Here is a 22,525-nt window from a genome sequence, read left to right on the forward strand (position 1 = left end):
AACAAGGTAAACAACAAAAAAAGAAGATGAAGGGCGTCCAGATTGAAAATGTTCCCAGAGACAAAGATAACGAGGTCGAAGACGACGAAGAGGAAGATGAGTTTGAAGATTACAGTGGTAGTAGTGATGATGGATCTGAAGAAGAAGATCAGTGGAAGGAGCTTTCAGAAGATGATGAGGATGAGTAATTTTTTTTAAATGTAAATGCGAATTTATACGAAACACATGCGATTTTATATTCATCTGTTTATATCATTTTTTCATGCGATTTTAGTATATAAACATGCGATTTTATATGCATCAGTTTATATTTAGTCTTATATGCAATTTCACTTTTAATACATGCGATTTTGAGTTATCTTGTTTTTTTTGAAAAGATTTCTAAATCATTCATGCGATTTTATATTATAATCAAGCATTTTGTTCAAAACATATACCCAAAATATAAAATAGTTGTTATTGTCTAACACAGCTATAACCATAAAACGATTAAACAGAAATTTAGTTACTTGAAGCAAAGATTTTGTCACGTTCAGCAGAGCTGAACTCCATCTTATCCTTCACAGTGTTTAAAGCATCTTTCAGGAAAGAGAAGGCTAAGTCATCAGCTCGAGATTGCTCCTTTATGTGATTCAAAGTTGTGTCTCTGAAGCTTGATGGTGGTTCTTCAAGTAATCTCTCCCACATCTCTTGATTTTTCTTGATTTCTTCAAGAATTTTCCCCTGCACATCAAGAACCAGATGAGAAGAGTTGACATCGGTGCTTATTTCTGTCAACATGCGAGTTGACAATAGCTCTTTTATTGCAATGTTTTTGATTTTTTCTGAATCTTCAGATGCCATTTTTGTTGGTCTGTTGTGTGTGTTTTTTTCGTGTTCTATGTCTTAATATGGAAGGTAGTTATATCTGTGTTTTTTATATTAAAATAGTAAATTTATTATGTAGGTAGGGTGGTAAGTTCAGTAGTATTTATTGTAAAATTATCATTACATGTCAAATTACAGTCACATCGGTAATAAATTAAGTTTTTTTTTATATAAAATAGTTCTATTTTAGTTATTAATTCGTATTTTTTTTGCGTTTTTTAGGACAAAGTAATTTGAAAGTATTAGCAGTGTTTTATTCAAAATCGCATTTGAATCGAAAACAAATTCGCAAACTTTAAGAAATCTAAAAGATAATTAACTTTTTTCTGAATTCGCATGTGCAAAAGCATGAATTCGCAAACCATAAGAAATTTCAAAGATTATTAACTTTTTTTGAAATCGCATGTGTAAAGTCATGAATTCGCACATCATATGACATCTTAAGTGTTTTTTCGCATATAATGTTATATGAATTCGCAAACTTTTCAAAAACCACACTCTTTCTTTTTGTCTGAAGTGTTTTTCGCACGTTTGATATGTATTTCGCATATTTTTATTTGATTTTCAGCCTGCATCATCTTCTTCTATAGTTGGTCTATCGATTTGTTTCAGTTCTGAACTTCCAAATTCAGCAGAAGTTCAATTCGCAGGAGGATTTGGTAAATAAGAATCGATCGATTTTTGATTACTTATTCCATTTTCGAATACAGTTTTGATTAAGAATCTTACGGTATGATTTTGAGGTTTTGTTTGCTGATTATCAGGGTTTTTTGATTTCGTAATGGACGATTTTAACCTTGGCGGTTTCATATATATATATATATATATATATATATATATATATATATATATATATATATTTGATTAATTTAATAGTTAAGCACGTGGGTTAATTGAAATGATCTGACGGCTGTGGTTATAGCGTACGTAATGTACGATTAGACATATTGTATGATAACCGGCCTCTATATATATATATATATATATATAGGATAGTGTAAAAAGGGCCTAAAGTGTGAGAAGTGTATTATAACACTATATATAATACTATATAACACCCTATAAACACCGTATAACAATATGTAACACCATATAATACCATATAACACTATGTAACACTATATATCATTATATAACAAATATAACACTATACATCTATCATACGCATGCTATCAGACAACCTATAGTGTTATATTTGTTATATAATGATATATAGTGTTACAAAGTGTTATATGCTATTATATGGTGTTACATATTGTTATACTGTGTTTATAGGGTGTTATATAGTATTATATATAGTGTTATAATACACTTCTCACACTTCTCACACTTTGAGCACTTTTTACAGGATCCTCTACTTACATATATATATATATATATAGTTTTTTATCGTGTATTATCCTTTTATCATCTTACCCGACCCGAATCGTATCGATTTTTTCTAATATTTTATGATGGCAATCGAGACCTAAAAAATTCTCCACCCCTTGAAAAAATTTCCTGGATCCACCACTGCACTCACCACCTATCACCTGACATCACCGGCACAGCCCGACGCCCGCCACCCACCACCACGGTGCCACCACCTACCACCACCCGAACACCATTTCCTGCCGGCTACCACCAGCCACAACCACCCATCAACACGACACTTTAGAAATGAATGAGAAATTTGGAATCACTTTATCCAAGGCGAATCCTCTTTGTGTTGTTCCAATACCACTAAACTAGCATCCTACCTTATTTTAATGATCCATCACAATCTCTTTAGCTTCAATAATATTATGTAGGACATGTACTTTTATTTTCATATGTTCTCATTTGGCAATGACTATTGTTTAAGTGATTCTTAAGGGGTTCGTCTCTTAACCAACTGGGGTAGCCTAGTTGGCCACCGACACCAACCTCTTCTTAGAGGTACTGGGTTCGAGTCTTGGGAGTGGCATATGTCGCCAAGGGTAAGAACTCTACATGAGGAAGTCACCGCGGAGCTAGCTTGGTCGGGTAGCAGCTCCCGGAGTGAGATGTTTACTTTTTAGTTGGGATGAAAATCTTCTCATGTTGTCAATGGACTTCCAAATCATATCCAAGGGGTTCGTCTCTTTATGTTTACTTTTTAGTTTACTTGTACTAGTTTGGGATGAAAATCTTCTCATGTTGTCGGTGGACTTCCAAATCATATTTTTCTTTTGGGTGTACTAGTTTGGGATGAAAAATTTCTCATGTTGCCACTTTTTCTTGATTGGTTTAACACTTTAAATGATAACTAATCTGAACTTTACCAAAATTTGTCATCAAACATTTTTGAGTCAAGTCATTGATCAATGTATTTGTTCCTTAACCTACTCTTTACTGTATAGTTATAATAAGTTCGGTAAAGAGTAGGTTAAGGAACAAATACATTGATCAATGACTTGACTCAAAAATGTTTGACGACAAATTTTGGGTTTGCTCGAAAATAAGAATTTAGGTTTCCATTGAGCATACGAAGCGTTTTCTTTCTGAGTTTTTATGATACGGTAAACCAGTTTTAAAATATAAGTTTACCCGACAAAAAGTGAGCTATATGAGACTGTATGATCAAATCTAACGAGATTTAAATATATAAAGGCAATCCAACCTTACTCGATTAGAGAGGGTGGTGAACGTCGAGCATCTTGATAGAAGTCGCCATCTTGAGTTCGTATTTATATCCTTTTCTAAAATACATGTTTAAATGAATCAAAATGTTATTTGGATTGATTTGGTATTAATTAATGTACATTGAAGTTCTAAGAAGTCTAAAATTAGAGTATATTATAACGGGTGTCCTTTACGTTTGCATCAAATTACAACTGGTGTCCTTTAACTAAAGAAATTACAGACTCTGTCCTTTATGTTACCGGTTTTTAACACGTTATGTCCTTTAGACCTAACCTAGTTACGTTTTTTTTTTGGTTAAGTGTTACTATGTGCCTCTCGCATGAGGGCAACTTGGTCTTTTCATCCCAATTTTATATTAAAAAACGAAATAAATAAATCTCTTTTATCACCTCCATTATTTCAAACCAATAAATAAACAATATTTTGGAATTAATCTTTGTTTTTTATCAAACCAATCAAAAGAACCGACTACAATGATGTTGGAAGCTTGCCATAAATTTCATCGATGTCGTTTTGTTCTAGTGCTTGTCGTATGTAGAAGGCACCCATTGCAAGGTTTGATTCACGTTCCTTTTTTCTGTAGGGTTTTTTTTATCGAAGTTTTGAGAGACATAGACAATAGCTATGGTTTTGAGATGAATATGAACAATCAGATGTTATCAGATGCAACGGGGAAATCGAAATTCATGTTAACTTGAGATGAAAAGACCATGTTGCCCTCATGTGAGAGCCATATGGTAAGACTTAACCAAAAATCTTAACTAGGTTAGGGTTAAAGAACATAACATGCTAAAAACTGGTAACATAGCCTGTAATTTCTTAAGTTAAAGGATACCGGTTGTAATTTGATACAAACGTAAAGGACACCGGTTGTAACTCCTAAAATTAATATATGGAAAAATCAATACGACACTTTAGAAATGAATGAGAAATTTGGAATCACCTTATCCAAGGCGAATCCTCTTTGTGTTGTTCCAATACCACTGAACTAGCATCCTACCCCACTGAACTAGCATCCTACCTTATTTTAATGATCCATCACAATCTCTTTAGCTTCAATAATATTATGTAGGACATGTACTTTTATTTTCATATGTTCTCATTTGGCAATGGCTATTGTTTAAGCGATTCTTAAGGGGTTGTCTCTTTATGTTTACTCCTTAGTTTGCTTGTACTAATTTGAGATGAAAATCTTCTCATGTTGTCGATGGACTTCCAAGTCATATTTTTCTTTTGGGTGTACTAATTTGGGATTAAAAATTTCTGGTGTTGCCACTTTTTCTTGATTGGTTTAACACTTTAAGTGATAACTAATCTGAACTTCACCTTTATTCATGCATTTGTACGGTATAGTATGGTTGTTAGAATAGTATAGTTAGGGTGTAGGGAGTAGTTAGACATTTTGAATTTTGAATAGGTAAACTGCCAAATCACCCAATCAAACAGTGCCACGTCATTTTACCTATTTTGTTTACCTATTGCTCAAAAAACGTTGGCGGTGGTTAGACACTCTGGAATAGGTAAACTATTTTTTTTAAAGAAAAAGTATGTGATTGGTTGAGAAGGCATGGACCCCACCACACACCCCTCTCTCTCTCCCCTTCCCTCCCTTCACCGCGTCGGTGAAGGTTCACCGATTTTCTCCCCCTTTTCGGTAAATGTTGATCGGTAAACATGTTGGCATTGGAGGGGGGTCGGTACCGAGTGGGTTTACCGCCCCCACTCCGTATACCCTTATAATAAGTTCGGTAAAGAGTAGGTTAAGGAACAAATATATTGATCAATCAATGACTTGACTCAAAAATGTTTGACGACACATTTTGGGTTTGCTCGAAAATAAGAATTTAGGTTTCCATTGAGCATATAAAGCGTTTTCTTTCTGAGTTTTTATGATACAGTAAACCAGTTGAAAAATACAAGTTTACCCGAGAAAAAGTGAGCTATATGAGACTGTATGATCAAATCTAACAAGATTTAAACATATAAAGGCAATCCAACCTTACACGATTACAGAGGGTGGTGAACGTCGAGCATCTTGATAGAAGTCGCCATCTTCAGTTCGTATTTATATCCTTTTCTAAAGCTGCGTCTAGTTAATATATCGTCACCTAAAAAAGCGGTTTGGTTTGGTTCGACTGAACCAAGATCCGGCAAACCAACTTTCAAACACATTTCTGACCCGTTAGAGTGCTAAAGCAAACATAACAAACCAAACCGGTGATATAAGGCAAGTCGTACCAACATTTATATCATATGCAAGAGAAGAGAATGAATGAATGTTCAACCTAGTATTAGCATTCCAAAACCTGGAGTTACACAACACCAAAAAGGTATATACAAAAAGGTTTCAAGGGCGCATGAGACCTTAACGCCAGTCGCCAACAAAAACACGGTTTAATACAGTTGTTGACAATTGCATCTCATGAAACCACATCAAAAGAAACAAAACAACCTAGGGTAGTTTATAAACATAAATACCACCAGTCTACTAACTTTGTTATATTTACCATAATTTGCAGTTTTTTTTTTTATAACATGCCTCCGGTTCTTTGAAGGTCTCACGACTCCTTTCCTTGTGCAGCCAGCCCGGTGCATTTGCATACGGGGCAACTGTTCTTCTCAACTAGCCACTTTTCAATGCAGTCTACATGGTACTCGTGGCTGCAATCCAGCATGCCGATCTTTTCTTCATCATTGTAGTCCATCTAAAAAACCCAAGTTACCGTTTAGTTATTCCACTACAAAACCCTACGTTAAATTAGACAACTTGATGGATATCTAATGTTCATAAATTAGAAGAATCCTGTAAAAAATCCATTTAATCAACTGTAACGTCTGACTCTACAGATAAAACAAACAACCAAACATACTGCATAAAGTCCCACTCATAGCGGGAAAATAGAGAGGCTGCTCGCGTTGAAACCCCTCGGCTCCAAAAAACCATTTCTCGTTTATAATGGATTTTTAGATATTTCTCGTTTTCAAGCACCATGAAACCGATGGAATGTTCATAGTATTTAGTAAAGGGAGTTTTTCCCATTATAGTGTTGGTGGATAACAACATATTTACCAAAATGGTGTTGTTGCAAAAGTATTTACCAAAATAGTGTTTTTGAAGATTTATTTGTTTATCACTCCTAACCTCATTGGATAATTCAAACTCTATGAATAACTATTAATTTAATCATGGTATTATGTCTCTCACCTAACTTATTTTCTTTAAGAATCTTAAAAAAAAGCCTATTTTTTATAAATCAAATTCAGATTTTTTAGTCACTCAATTTTGTTGTTAACTTTTTTTTTTAAATCAAGTTTTAAGGTCTGAGTTACACAATATTTATTCCCTCTATTAAATTAAAATAAGATAAATAAAAGCTACAGTTTAAGGTAAATAAAAATGCTTTTCTTTATTTTTATTTATATACAATGAAATAGTTAATTAATAATTTTTCTCAAGTCAGTGTGTTAACTATCCCACTAATATGGATGTGGATACCTATAATGTCGTAACTTGACAAAAAAATAATGCAACAAAATTATTGGGTTGTATAGAAGAAAAAAAAGCACGAATAATATTCTGAAAATGAATTTTTAAAGTGTTTTTTATACGAGTCATATCAACTAGAGTTCTTATATAATATTTAGTTTTTTTTTATTAATTATATAATTATGAGGGTATAAGTGTGTATAGATAAAGTTCTTGAGATCACACGAAGGTCTTTTTTAATATAAGTAGGTTTGATAAAAAAAAAAAAAAAAACTTTTTTAAGATTTAAAAAACAAATAAGTCAAGTGAGAGAGACATTTTCATGATTAAATTAATAGTTATTCAAATTATTAGAATTATCCAATGAGATTAGGAATGCGAAAAAAAAGAATTTAGCAAAAACACTATTTTGGTAAATATTTTTCCACCAACACCATTTTGGTAAATAGTTTACCCACCAACACCATTATGGGAAAAAACTCGCCAAGATGGACGGGTCAAGTATCAGGTAAGGGCGACTTTTGTGAAGGTGAAAACGGGTCATGTTAACCCGCTTTTTGTACGTTAAGTATGATTACAAAACTTGTATATAACAACGCTGGTCTAAACATTTAAATAGAACAATATAAGATGTTGTGTAAATTGTTTTTCGACTCATTAAAGATAAAACATATGGATCAAAGGCAACATCATAACTATATTTCAAATTTGCTCCTACTAAAGAAAAAGAAATACCTGACAAATTGTGCAGAAACTAAGATTCTGATCAGTTGATGGCGTGTCTTGCAGATTAGAAGCGGTAAATATTCGCATTTTCAGATGACCTAAAATGAAATCCTTAGATAAACCCGAGCCAGCATTCCCGATTTGCTCACCTAATGCAACAAGTTCCTACACAGAATATAAATTTAGTTTCTTTTTTGGGATTGACTAATAATAAGAAACACAATTACTAATTACCTCATACGACATATGATCTATATCCAAGCGCATATCTCTATGATGATCGACTCGATGTCCATAATTACCAAAATTGAGCATGGCAACTTCCTACATATGTAAAACACATGAATAATTATTAACATTAACACGTCATAAGCACGAGTGAAATTTGCATGATATGGAAAGAATATGTTACAGCTTCAGGGAGAGCCCTTAAACCGCGCTGTCTTGAATTTGACTCGATCACAAGTTGTTGACCATGAGGTGGGTAGACCCTATCAACTGTAGGTGGAACCGGTCGCGCAAACCTAGGCAGCATAGGTTGCAGTGGTGGCATAGGCGGCAGTGGTTGATGCATGAAAGCGACCGGACCTCCATTGGTATATCCTGAAATTAAACGATACAGAATAGATATTACGCAGCCGAAAAAGGAAGCTATTTAATTGAATTATTAAACGGTATATATTAATGACCTTGCATATAAGGCATTCCAGGAACATTGCCACAAAACTGCTGGTCCAACCACGGGCCAGGCACCACCTGAACGGGTTGCCCGATCGCACCATGGCTCATGGGCATGAACTGTACACCAGGGTTAAGATCAACGGCACCAGCAGCCCGGGTCCTTGCACCTCTGTGGTGCCCAGGGCCCATCACAACAGGAATCACATTGAACCCAATGTACTCGGGAACCACAAAAGGATTCGAGCTAGGTGCAGGATACGAGTACTGCGAGCTAACATGTAACCCTTCGCTAATCTTCCCCTTAAACGCATCATCCATAAGCTGGTGGCTAGGAAAAGGTAGCGGATTATGCGGCCCGAACGGAACCACTCTGGGCCCAGGCGGAGCTGCCGCCATGAACGTGATCCCAGACGACATCGGTCCATGACCGTAAGGAATTACACAAGGTTCGGGGTGAAGATGGGCATGTTCTATTTCGTTATCGATCATTTGACCGGTGTAAGCCATGTTCCGTTGCCTCATTTTCGACGATAAGTTGCTTGTAAAACCTTAATCAACCAAAGTAAACATGCAACACCAACATATACACATTAATCGCTACAATGCTATCGTGCAATATAACAAATAATTCAGCATTAATTAGCAAAAATTACCCATCTACAACGAAATTCATGATACTATTTGCCAAAATTTTGAACAATTTTCCAATTTTTTTATTATCAAAAACAAATTCATGTAAATATTCCCCAATTTCAACCATCAACAACCAACCAGAAAATAAATAAAATTAAAAAAAAAACATCAAAACGAGCAAAAAATTAAAAAAATTCCAAAAATGTGCATACCTTCTTATCATCAACGGACACCAGAACTTGAATAGAGTTAATTTGTGCCCCTTCAACCGAAAAGCCCTAATTGCATTCCAACAAACAAAAACAACAATCAACCAACAACGTTAATCAAATCAAACAAAAACATTAATCAACGAACAACGATGCATGTATTGCTAAACACCGTCAATTTCACCGTTAAATTAAATCTATTCCAAACCCACAAATTCTAAACACCCATCAAACATTAATTGATTAAAATAAAAAGAAATGAAACAAAATGTTGAAGAAAAACAAACCTAATGAGGGTTGATTGTGGGGTTGAAGAGGGATAATGGATCTGAATTGTTTTTGTTTCTTCAGGAGGACAGGAATTTGATAAGTAAAATGCAAGAAAAACGCCTGTTTTTTCACTTTTCTTGTGTTCCCTGTTTTACCGTTAAATGCAATTTTGTTTTTTTCTCCTTTTTTTCTAAATTGTTGCCCTTGGTTGTGTGGTTTATTACGGTTCTGCCACGATTGAGGTGCTTGTTTGCGTTTTATGTTAGGACATTACCCTTGAAAGTGGAGTTATTCACGATCGCGCCACTAACCGTAGCTTTGTTTGTATTCGTGTACAAGTGTTCAGACATGTGTTCCTTTTACGTGGAATGACCATTCTTTTGTGATTAATTACGATATTGTCCTTTGGCCACGTCATGTAATATGTTGCTTGGTCAGCCAATACCTATTTTTGATAGTTTTTTCTTATTTAATTTTTTACACCCTTTTTAATACAATGTCTTACAATGCTCACATACTCACTACACCGATTTTATAAAAAAGCTCTATAATGCGTCATTCCTAACTGAACTGACACAAGACGTAAAACGTCTAAAAGTGAGGACATTATTTATGTCTTCCACTACATATGGTTTAATAGCATTTAGTTGAACCTTTTATTCTATGTAATATATAGAAAACAATACAGTAAACAATAAACATATCATACATTAAAAATCTCTATAATAGATAAAAATATATAAATATTAAGCACACATTTGTATTTAGAGGTTTTTATTCAGCTCTCTATATTTTTATTGTAAGTATATAAAAAAAGAAAAAAAAAATAAAATAAGTTTTTATGAGTAAGAAATGTTTTGGTTAAAATTTATATGAGTGTTTACTTAACCAACTTGAGAAAGTGAGGTGATGTGCTTGTGAAATTAACGATTTTAGTTTTCAGAATTTTGGATTAACAGTTAGGATCCTTAGTGTTGAAAACAGTTTGTTAAGCAAATAAAGGTAAAATGTAACGAGATCAAAATGAATGCAATGAATACAAGTGATTTATCATAGGGAAAAAGCTCTTGATCTTCTTCGTGAAGTTGATCTCCGGCACAAAAAAAAAACTCCAGGAGCTGGAAACTACACAGCCCCACAACTATTACCGATGTAAAAATTACAAGAGTGAGCCTTGGTCGATCGGAGACTAAGTGTTACAATGTTGTTTGTAGTGATTGCGAGTGGGTAGAGTGTGAATGTTGTGTCCCTAATTCGATCAGATCATGTTTATTTACAGTATGAAGTAAAAAAACAAATCCTAACTAAGCTTCTGAGATTTCTGGGATCATGAGAAGTTTTCCTCAACCATCTTCACGAGAATTCCACAACTAGTCATCCACTAGCTTTTTGTAAGGGAATATACCTGTGAAATATTCTTAAGAGGCACAAGATACTAATCAATAAGAAAGATGTTCAGGATCCTTAGTCACATCAGGATTCTGCCGTATGCTAAGAACCTCAAGATCCTGAGTATAAATTTTACCCCTAACAATTATCCCTAAATTTTATGGCTGTAGATAACACTTGTAATTTTTTTTGAAATTCAAATATTTTCAAAACTAAAGATGTGGTTGAGATTAACGATAAGAGTTTCGACCCGGTTACCCATACGATTTGACCGCTATCAACTCCCATTATAAACTTCAATCCCTAGATTCACTCTTTACTCATTATATTTGGTGAAGTTGAAGCGATCAGATCAGTTTTCTTGTCAGTAAACCCTAATCAATACGCACCGCTTACACGATTAACGAAACGATACTAATCATGCCTTGGACGAATCAGATGGCACGTTATAGTGAACATATGGATAATAATAGTTAACAGACTGATATTGGGGCCTTGGAGCACAGAAAACTGGTTAAACAGGAAATTTTCCGGTTAACAGTGCATTAACAGTTAAACACGAACTGGCATGCCGAAAACGAGTCCTGAGGCGCGGAATTATGTAGATATGATCCATAGACTATAACATAGGCTCATTGATGCCTTATCACTTAGAAAACACGTTAAACGAAGTAGTTTCCGGTTAACGAAATGCCTTCGGTTTTAACGCTTACGTTGTTAACCGAACATGTGTTGTACCATCAGTCAAGCCTAAAACACTTATAGAACAATAATATAATGTACTTCAAGCAAATACGTGAAAGCATTCGACTTTTTGTTAAAGACGGGTTCGTATTTTAAAACCACGAAAATCGCATGAAAACGCATTGTTTCGCATCTGTTTACTGAACCAGGGGCGCGTTTAACGCCCGATAACTATTATAAACATGAAATACCAACTTAATATTATCTATCTACAAAATTTCTTGGTCAAAGTTGGGCAATAGAGGTTAGAACCTCCTAGAATAATTCCGATCGGAATATAGGAGTATCCCCTTTCATCTCTTATGAACATTATGCAATACAAAACACTTTCAAGACCTTTATACTTTCTGATCCAGCAAGAATACATCAATACACATGCAAATATTGAGGTATAACATGCTTTCTTATGAGGTTTTCATGCCTTTTTCATAATAAAACATGAGTTTAACAAAAGAAAACAAGTTGTGTTCCATGAATCTTGATTCTTTTTTACTTAAAGGTTGTTCAAACTTAGATAATATGTAATAAGGTCATACATGATGTTTGATAATGCAAAACCTCAGATTATGAATAAAAACCCAACTTACTCGACAATAATCGGACAAAACAAACCCTAATTAAAAAAGATTAGTAAAAAGGCTTGATTTATGATGATGAATACATGTTTATGTTATACATGATGTGTAGGTGATATATAGAGCCCAACTCAAGCTTTGAAAGCTTGGAGATCGCTCAAAAGATCGAGAAACGAGAGGTATAATACCCGAAAACCGAATTTAGGGGCTTTAAACTTTGCTTTTGCATAAATTTTTGCATGGGTATTTTTAGGACTTGAAATTTTATAGGCTGGTCATAGATGATGAAAATAAAGATCGTGAAAATTTTGGTATTTTTTGGAAATTTTGAGAATATTTGGTGAATTTATTGGTGTTTAATGGTGTTGATTCAAGAAAATATCAAACGGATTCGATAAATCATCAAATTTTATAGAGATGTTGTGTTTGAGTAAGAATTGGGTCTTGGGAGAGTGTTATCAGGTTTTGAGAGTGGGGAAAGTTGTGAAAAGATCCAAGGATTCGTATAATATCGAAATTATAAGTGATGATTTCCTAATATGTTAAAATTATTTTGGGTTTTAGAGTTACATTAAAGGTGGTCTTAATTTGGAATTGAATAGGTTAGTTAAGGATAATAATGAATGAATTGGTGTTAATGATTGTTAGTGCATGTTATGTATGTCTGCCACTGTGCGAATAGACTAGATAGAGCGTGTGTTGAATATTGTATAGTTGAGATACGAACACATGACTTTGGAGAGGACGAGAGAGGTTCGTACGGATGTAACACATGCGTACGGATGTAACCCATTCATGTAGATGTAATTTCGTAAGGATATAACACTTTTGTAAGGGCTCGATCACGTCTTGAGGACGTGGCCATATAGTGTGTTAGGTTCCCACCATATGTGTTGTACGTGCTTGCGTTAGATGAAAGTGGTGGGTAAAGTGTCGTATGTTGTGATTGTTAAGGATTTGAGTTCTTGGTACTTGTGTTTGATTTGTGTGGTAGCGAGACGGGTATAGATGAGTGGTCGTTTGCAACTGCAAGTGCTAAGTATGGGAGCAAGTGGGTAACGGGTATGAAGTGGTTGAGTTTGGTAATGGGTCGGTTTGGTTGGAAACCTCCACATAGGCGGTTCTCCGGCTCGGGTGTGTTATGTATTAAATGGTTTGGGATTTAAGACATGCCTTATATAGTCGTGGTATCTTTAAAACCTAAAGTTTCTGGTGATAATCTTTAAAACTCAAAGTTTCTGGTGATAAAAAATAAAGTGTTTTGATTTCAACTTTATTATTTAAACTTAATTGTTAGAACTCACTCAGCGTAGCTGACTTTTGCATGTATGTTAGATTGTTTTGCAGGTGTGTGATTCGAGTCGGTGTTGCTCTGGCTAGCGAATGGGATTACTTATTATAGGGTGAAAGGCATTCAGGTTTTTTATGATTGAATAATATTTTTAGTTTAAAAAAATTTATATTATTTTCAATTGAAAATTTCCCTGCGTATTTTGAGTAAAGGCTTATTTATAAAACAGTATACTGTGATGTGACCAGACTGTAGGATACCCGGTTTGTGGGCCTTACATAAATGAAGAATTTCATTTAAGTAATCTATTCATTCTCAAATGGTGTATATGGATCCCTCAAATGGTGTATATGGATCCCTACCAAATGTAATATTTTTGCTTGGTGGTTAGAGATGGATCAGCTCCTGACTAGGGTTAGACTTAGTAGAAGAAATATTCGGGGGGAATCTCATGTTGCGTGCTATGTGGTGAAGACTCATAAACAACAAGTCACTTGTTCACCACATGTGTGGTGGCTACAATAATTTGGCAAGCAATCAGTTCATGTTGCCAAGTTCCTCAATTTTATGTGTTTTCGGTCAGATATCTACTCGAGCTTCACAAATGGTACAAGATGGGAAATTTATAGAAAGAGGTATTTCATGGGATTATAATTATTACGTGTTGGAGAATTTGGAAGACTAGATAAGAAAGATTTTCTGCAAACAGGGTTGTCAAGATAGAAGAAATTGTTGGGGACGTGAAGGCTTTGGGATTTCTTTGGTTTAAACATAGGTCTTAAATAAAGAACATTAAGTGGGACAAATGGTGTTGATTTAATCTAAGAGTAAATTGTCATTTTAGTCCATGAGGTTTGGCCCAAAATAGTACTTTAGTTCAAATAGTTTTTTTCTCCCCTGGGTCCTGACGTTTTCATTTTTTTTTGTCATTTTTGTGACAAATGGCACAATCCGGTAACTTCCGTACCATTAGATAATTATTTATTTTCTGCAATTATGTGATTTAAATGACAACATTACATGTTTGCATGTTATACTTCTTAATCATGCATATCATACATTTCATTCATCGCATTTTGAAACAATTTAAGTGTTGCATCAAAACAATTAGTAAACTCACAGGTTAGATAGGATGTGTCAGCACAGCATCAGTACTCAGCTAAATGGTAGATTTAGGACTTAGATGTAGGTCTGACATAAAAAATATATCAAATTCCAAGTGAGAAAACAAGTATAATTGCTAACACTTCCTGAAAAGTTAACTAACTTTAAAAGTGTCCGTTTTAGACCATAAATGACATTTTTTCGCAGGATTCAGAATCCGACAAATTATACAAGTCTAGAAATGTTATTAAACATCAAAAACAACTTAAAAAGGTATTGGGGATATCATTAAAACTCAAAAACATATCATACCTCTTAAATTACATAACTTAACCATTTAGCGAACCGACAACGAAACAAGCACCGAACAATTATTCGAACACCACCAAAACACCAAATATGGACTAGTAACATTGTTTTAATGTTGTAACACTTATATTGGCCATATAACACTTTGTTAAACATAAAAACACCTAAAATCACTTAACACTTAATTATACCTTCAATTTACCTACAAGTCCCTTCACTATCGAAACTTGACACAAACCCCCTACCATACGGTTCAAATGGGGGCCCCACAAGCCCCCAGGATGTCTCATGCTCATGAAGGTTGTTTGTTGGGTAATTGGGTGCATGATGGAAAAATGGACATGGATTGTCACACCCCGAAATCTCAGAGCTTGGCGTGACTGGATTGGTATCTTCATTGCACAGCGGAAGCAAATAAGCTAAGACTTCAAAAAAACGAACGCCCACTAGGTACTCGAATCTCCAATGGTTCTCCTATTCCAACCGTGCCATAATTTGAGAAAGTAACCTAAGAAAGAAACATGCGAAATATCAACATAAAGTTGAGCGAGATCATAGTTTGTTTGTAAAAGATTTGAAATAAATCTTTTGGATAACCAGTTTTTGAAATATGTTTGAGAAAACGAAATAAAAATCATTTTCATGGCATGTTATCTGAAAACTGTGAGTCTAGCCCACAAGAGTCTTTGTGCATTGCACGAGAGAGAATGGGCCGAGCCCAAAAGAGTCTTTGTAAGCAGGGCCATCCCGTCCTCTTACTTATACATAAGTTAAAAAAAAAACGTTACCAAAGTTCTTAATCCATGTGTTATGGGTTTGCGTCAAATGAATCTTAAAAAAAAACATTTGAAAGTTTTGAGTATCGAAAGTTGGTATATAAGCGTCTATGAACCTAATGATCATTAATGTGTAGCTAAGACATTAATATGTGTGCCGAAATAGGAAGCACTCAACCCGGTAGACGATTTGAAGTGTCGATTAACCTCGAATGTGACACAAAAGCACCCTAAGTGGTCTCACATGGACCGGAGAGTGGGGCTCCGTACCCGATAGATCTACCCCTTTTGTTCATTGGTTCTTAAAAGGATTAATGGTGCCTAAGTTAGCGCCCATTCGCACGTGATCCAAGGATTCATTCCCTAGCTTAACATACCCTAGTTAACATGTATTTCAAAAGAAAAGGGGGACATAAACCCATTGGGTTGACTCGTTGTTCGTACCCAGACCAACCCAGTCCCGTTGTTGTAACTAGGATATTCTCGTCACTAGTCATGAAAATCATGCACGTTTCGTAAATACGCGTGGATTTTGTAAAACCGGTATGTTTAGTATGATCTTTTTGTAAACCATTTGAGTTCTTTGAAATCCATTCGTAACATAGTTTAATAATATGAGTTTTCGTTCATCGAAAAGTTGTTTACTTTTGCAAAACTTGCATGTCTTTCCACCCCTGAAAACATTTATAAAAATGTAAAACCGTAAAAAAAAGTGGGGGTTATGAACTCACCCGGATTTCCATTTGCAAAGCTAGCTAAATACAACTTTGTGATGTCATTTCCAAGACGTGACTTGCTAGCGTGCATTCTATAATATCCCTAACACGAAATATCTTAAAAGTTACTAAATAAAAGCGGTAACTAAACTACGTGTCACTGAGCTCTACCGAATCGTTAACCGAACGATTCGACGGTAAGTTGTTAACTTAACGAAAACGGTCAAGTTAAGCTTGTTAAATCACGTTTAATGTCGTTAGTTAACAAGTCATGGAAAGACTTAGTTCTCGAGAGCTTTAAAATATATAAATATTTATATAAAAATATATAAATATATCGTTAGACGTCCCGAGAAATCGTACGTGTATGTAACGAATAATATACAACGAACTCGTATTATATATCGCGTCTCGTATGATATTTGTCAACGTATATGTATATGCTGTTTAGGCGTTTGAAATAAATATAAAAGGTTATATTTATTTTATGAAGTTTACGAGTCGTTTAATGTTTGAAATAAATATATAAACTATATTTATTTTTATAAAAGGAATTCGTGTTATTTGATATTTGAAATAAATACATAAACTATATTTATTTTATAAAACGAATTCGTGTTGGTTGGTATTTGAAATAAATATATAACTATATTTATTTTTACAGAACGAAATCATGTTGTTTGATATTTGAAATAAATATAAAAACTATATTTATTTTATAAAAGAATCGTCGTGTTGTTTGTGTGGTTTGGTATTCGAAATAATTATACGAACTATATTTATTTTTATAAAAGAAATCCAAGTTATTTGATGTTCGTAATAAATATATAATCTATATTTATTTTTATAAAAGAATTGTCGAAATTTTGAAGTTTAGAATAAATATAATAACTATATTTATTGTCGTAATTAATATCCGAATCGTCGTTTTCATATGTCGTAAAGTGCCGTCGAAAGTAAGTATGTATTTGTATTTGTTTTTCTAAAAGTTTATTTGAATTCGTTTGGTTGGTAATAAAACACGTTTTGTTTTACGGATTTTCTAGAAAAACGGGTAGAGTTTCCTTTGTTTTTGGACGCCTCGACAACACAAGTTGTCGTTATTTTTCAAAATTCAACAATATACGCAATAACTAATGTAAATATTTTCAACAAATATATCCAAAATGTAAACGATAATTAAACCGATTCGAGCTCGTTTGCCACGTACGTTTGTAACTATTAAAATAATGAAATGATTAAACGCGTTGTTAACCTTTACCAAGTCTTCGTGTCGAAATGCCGAAAAAGGTTGACGGAGTTGACCAAGTCAACTGGGTTGACCGAGTTGACTCACTTAGTTGACCAGGTAAGACCGAGTTGTTCGGTTTAACCGAGTCAACTCGAACCACAAACCGAACCCGTTGACCAGCTCTGACTAACTTTAACCGTTGACCCGAACAATGAGCTGACCCAAACCGTAACCGCTGAGATTTGACCATCTTTGACCGAACCCACGTCTTTGAACCACATCTCGAACCCGCTGACCCGTGGTTGACCGAACCATACAAAATCCCAAATCTTGAAATCTGACTTGTCTTGACCGAGCCCGAACCCGAAAAATCCCGATACAAATCTGAAAACCCGAGCTCCAAACCTGAATATGCAACTTGAAGTGACCCGAAAGAAATCAAAACCTGAAAGTTTCCACCATTGTCATCACAGGAACCATCGGTTCGTCGAAGAACCTCCTCCGCCGTAGACCGCCGAAAAAACGGCACCAACAGCATCATCATCAATCATCAGCATATTAGTTCATCTTCATAAAAAAATGAACAGGAAACAGGGGAGAGGGGGTTTACCGTCTCGTCGAAACAAAACACCGCCGCCGCCGCCGACGGCGGTTCGGCGCCAGAAAGCGGCGTTTTTCGTCGCTCTCTTTCTCTCGTTCCAACAGTCTCTCTCTCTTCACAGCCTCTCTCTCTGTCTCTCTTTGTTTCGTCATCGCACCACCACCAAACGGTGGTGGTGGTTGGGTGATTTATTGTCGTAGTTAATATCCGAATCGTCGTTTTCATATGTCGTAAAGTGCCGTCGAAAGTAAGTATGTATTTGTATTTGTTTTTCTAAAAGTTTATTTGAATTCGTTTGTTTGGTAATAAAACACGTTTTGTTTTACGGATTTTCTAGAAAAACGGGTAGAGTTTCCTCTGTTTTTGGACGCCTCGACAACACAAGTTGTCGTTATTTTTCAAAATTCAACAATATACGCAATAACTAATGTAAATATTTTCAACAAATGTATCCAAAATGTAAACGATAATTAAACCGATTCGAGCTCGTTTGCCACGTACGTTTGTAACTATTAAAATAATGAAATGATTAAACGTGTCGTTAACCTTTACCAAGTCTTCGTGTCGAAATGCCGAAAAAGGTTGACGGAGTTGACCAAGTCAACTGGGTTGACCTAGTTGACTCACTTAGTTAGCCAGGTAAGACCGAGTTGTTCGGTTTAACCGAGTCAACTCGAACCACGAACCGAACCCGTTGACCAGCTCTGACTAACTTTAACCGTTGACCCGAACAATGAGCTGACCCAAACCGTAACCGCTGAGATTTGACCATCTTTGACCGAACCCACGTCTTTGAACCACATCTCGAACCCGCTGACCCGTGGTTGACCGAACCACACAAAATCCCAAATCTTGAAATCTGACTTGTCTTGACCGAGCCCGAACCCGAAAAATCCCGATACAAATCTGAAAACCCGAGCTCCAAACCTGAATATGCAACTTGAAGTGACCCGAAAGAAATCAAAACCTGAAAGTTTCCACCATTGTCGTCGCAGGAACCATTGGTTCGTCGAAGAACATCCTCCGCCGTAGACCACCGAAAAAACGGCACCAACAGCATCATCTTCAATTATCAGCATATTAGTTCATCTTCATAAAAAAATGAACAGGAAACAGGGGAGAGGGGGTTTACCGTCTCGTCGAAACAAAACACCGCCGCCGCCGCCGACGGCGGTTCGGCGCCAGAAAGCGGCGTTTTTCGTCGCTCTCTTTCTCTCGTTCCAACAGTCTCTCTCTCTTCACAGCCTCTCTCTCTGTCTCTCTTTGTTTCGTCATCGTACCACCACCAAACGGTGGTGGTGGTGGTTGGGCGATTACCCAGATCGAAGGAAGGGGTTCAGATGTGTGGTTAGCAGGAGGGGGAGGGGGTGTCTCGTTGGAGCAGAAACCACCGCCAGCGTCACTCCGGTCTCTGGTCAGTCCATCGAGAGAAGTGAGTTGTTTTGTAGTAGATGCGGCACATGACGGGCGACTTATCCCAACTGACTGATCTTGAAAAATTCAATGGAGGATATGTTGCTTTTGTAGGAGGAGAGAAAGGAAAGATCACTCAGCAAGGCACAGTGAAGAATGGTGATCTCTGTTTCAAGGAAGTCAACTACGTTCCCGAGTTGAAACATAGTCTACTGAGTGTCTCTCAAATCTGCGACAACGGTTACTCAGTTCACTTTACATACAAACATTTCCTTATTCTAAAACCAGGAATGGTCATACCTGACGAGTGGATATTGCTGAAATCTGCTCGAAAAGGCAACGCTTATGTCCTTGACATGAACAAACCGCCTACTGAAAGCGTTACCTGTCTGTTCACTAAAATCTCTGAACACAATGCTATGCTGTGGCATCGTCGTTTAGGACATTCAAACGTCAAAAATCTGAACCGTCTTGCTAAACTGGGGTTGGTAAGGGGTCTACCAGTGAAAGATTTTGTCACTTTTGAAAAATGTGTTTCCTGTGCTAAGGGTAAACAACATCGAAAACCACACATTCCCAAAACTGTTAACACAATTAACAGTGTGATGCAGCTACTTCATATGGATCTCTTTAGTCTTGTGAACGTACTCAGTCTGTCAGGAAAGTCTTACTGTTTGGTGATTACTGATGACTACTCACGTTTTACTTGGGTTTTCTTCTTACTTAACAAGAATGAGACTGTAGAATTGGTCAAAAGATTCATAAGTTTCATGGAAAATCAGACTAGAAAGAAAGTGAAAGGAATTCGAAGTGACAATGGAACCGAATTCAAGAATGTTGAACTGAATTTCTTTTGTGCTGAAAGGGGAATCGCAAGATAATACAGCGCTGCTAGGACTCCTCGGCAAAATGGAGTTGCTGAAAGAAGGAATTGAACCCTTATTGAAGCGGCCCACACAATGCTATGTGATTCTAAGCTCCTAGTCTTCTTTTGGGATGAGGCTATCAATACAGCGTGCTATGTTCAAACAAAGTAATTATGAACAAAGCACGCTTGAAGACGCCTCACGAAGTGTTGTTTGGAGAGAAACACTATGTTGGGCACTTTAGAGCTTTCGGTTGCCCATGCACCCTTCTGCATTTGGAAGCTATACCAAAGTTTGATGCTAGGGGAGATGAGTGCTTTTTCATTGGATATGCTGGAATGGTCGCACATGAGAACAAAACTGCATATAGAGTGTACAACAAGAAGACAAGACATATTGTTGAGTCTTTCGACGTACAGTGGCTTGAAGATAATAAGACTGATGCTGGAAACAGGCCATTAACTCTCTATAACTTATCTCATATTTTTAAATCATTTGATATCCTTGATGATCCTCCTGTTGTTTATGCAGGTAACTCAGGTCCTTCGAATGTTGCTTCTCGGCCCTCAACTGTTACACACAATGCTGACGAAGAGGGGGATGTTGAATTTGAGGGGGATGCTACAGCTGTGGGGGATCGCATACCTGCAGCCTCAGCTTCAACATCTGCACCTGAGATTCAAGTAGCTCCAAATTACACCAACATTCTCAATAAAGGAGGGGAAGCTTCATATTCCCCTGATGATGAAGATTCGTTGAACAATCAAAATGACACCTTCTTCGATGGTCCCATTCCAGACGAGTATGTTGCTGACGATTCGGCAGAGGAACCTGTTACTAATCAAATAGAACCGGTGGCAATTGAGAACCTGACTAATCTACCACTGACTGGAACTGCTCTAGAAACTGCTATTCCTATAAGTGTCCAACGTGATCATCCCATCGAAAATGTGATTGTACCTGTGGGAGCTGGAGTGTTAACCAGAAGTCAGACAAGAGTTATCAATGCGTGCTTATTCTCATGTTTCATCTCACAAATTGAGCCGAAGACAATTGATATGGCTCTTCAAGAACCTAGCTGGGTAGACGCGATGCTGGATGAGTTGAACCAGTTTGTAAAATTAAAGGTGTGGAAGTTGGTTAGTTTGCCTGCTGGAAACAAATCACTCGGAACTCGATGGGTCGATCGAAACAAACGAGATGATAGTGGAGTGATTGTTCAAAATAAAGCAAGACTGGTCGTTCAAGGGTTCAGACAGATTGAGGGCCTCGACTATGACGAAGTGTACGCTTCTGTGGCCAGATCAGAAGCAATACGGATCTTTCTGGCGTACGCATCCTTCATGGGGTTCAAGGTCTATCAGATGGTTTTCAAAACAACGTTTCTATATGGCAAAATGATGGAAGTGATATATGTATCACAGCCGCCCGGTTTCATTAATAAACAATGTCCTTGTCATGTTTATAAGCTTGACAAAGCCTTGTACGAGTTGCACCAAGCTCCTCGTGCATGGTATGCTACACTGACGGAGCATCTCCTCACACATGGATACACTCGTGGTATCATAGATCAAACATTGTTTATTCGAAAGGTGGGCGATGATCAAATCTTAGTGCATATCTATGTGGACGACATCATCTTTGGATCCACTAGTGAAGCACTGTGCAAGGAGTTCGAGGAAGTGATGAAGAAGCAATTTGAAATGAGTGCATTGGGAGAGCTGAATTCCTTTTTGGGTTTACAAGTTCGTAAAGATCCAAAGGAATTCTCATTCATCAAGGAAAGTATGTTGACGACATTATTTCAAAGTTCAAACTTGAGGATGCGAAACCTGCAAATACTCCTATGGCAGAAAGACCAGTGCTGACTGAAGATCTGGAAGGGGAAGCTGTTAACGAGATACTGTACCGATCGATGATTGGATCGTTAATGTACTTGACGGCCAGTAGACCAGACATCATGTTTGATGTGTGTCAGTGTGCATGTTATCTGG

General features: G+C 36.3%; 1 protein-coding gene and 1 long non-coding RNA gene across 2 annotated transcripts; one reads left to right on the plus strand and one right to left on the minus strand.

The window, feature by feature from the left end:
- Positions 1 to 2,660: 2,660 nt before the first annotated feature.
- LOC118487114 lies at positions 2,661 to 4,740 on the plus strand. Its single transcript, XR_004880275.1, has 2 exons — positions 2,661 to 2,960; positions 4,094 to 4,740. It is a non-coding gene; the product is annotated as an uncharacterized LOC118487114 (long non-coding RNA).
- A 1,036-nt stretch (positions 4,741 to 5,776) lies between these two features.
- LOC110912827 (RING finger protein 44) lies at positions 5,777 to 9,708 on the minus strand. The gene is made up of 7 exons (XM_022157644.2): positions 9,534 to 9,708; positions 9,250 to 9,315; positions 8,413 to 8,952; positions 8,136 to 8,326; positions 7,958 to 8,047; positions 7,733 to 7,888; positions 5,777 to 6,215 (listed from the first exon to the last, which is right to left on the minus strand). The coding sequence occupies exons 3-7, from the start codon at positions 8,924 to 8,926 to the stop codon at positions 6,069 to 6,071; spliced, it is 1,098 nt and encodes a 365-aa protein (XP_022013336.1). The 5' UTR covers positions 8,927 to 8,952; positions 9,250 to 9,315; positions 9,534 to 9,708; the 3' UTR covers positions 5,777 to 6,068.
- Positions 9,709 to 22,525: the final 12,817 nt, after the last annotated feature.

This window comes from Helianthus annuus, chromosome 15, assembly GCF_002127325.2.
Source record: "Helianthus annuus cultivar XRQ/B chromosome 15, HanXRQr2.0-SUNRISE, whole genome shotgun sequence".
In the NCBI taxonomy this organism is placed as follows: Eukaryota; Viridiplantae; Streptophyta; class Magnoliopsida; order Asterales; family Asteraceae; genus Helianthus; species Helianthus annuus.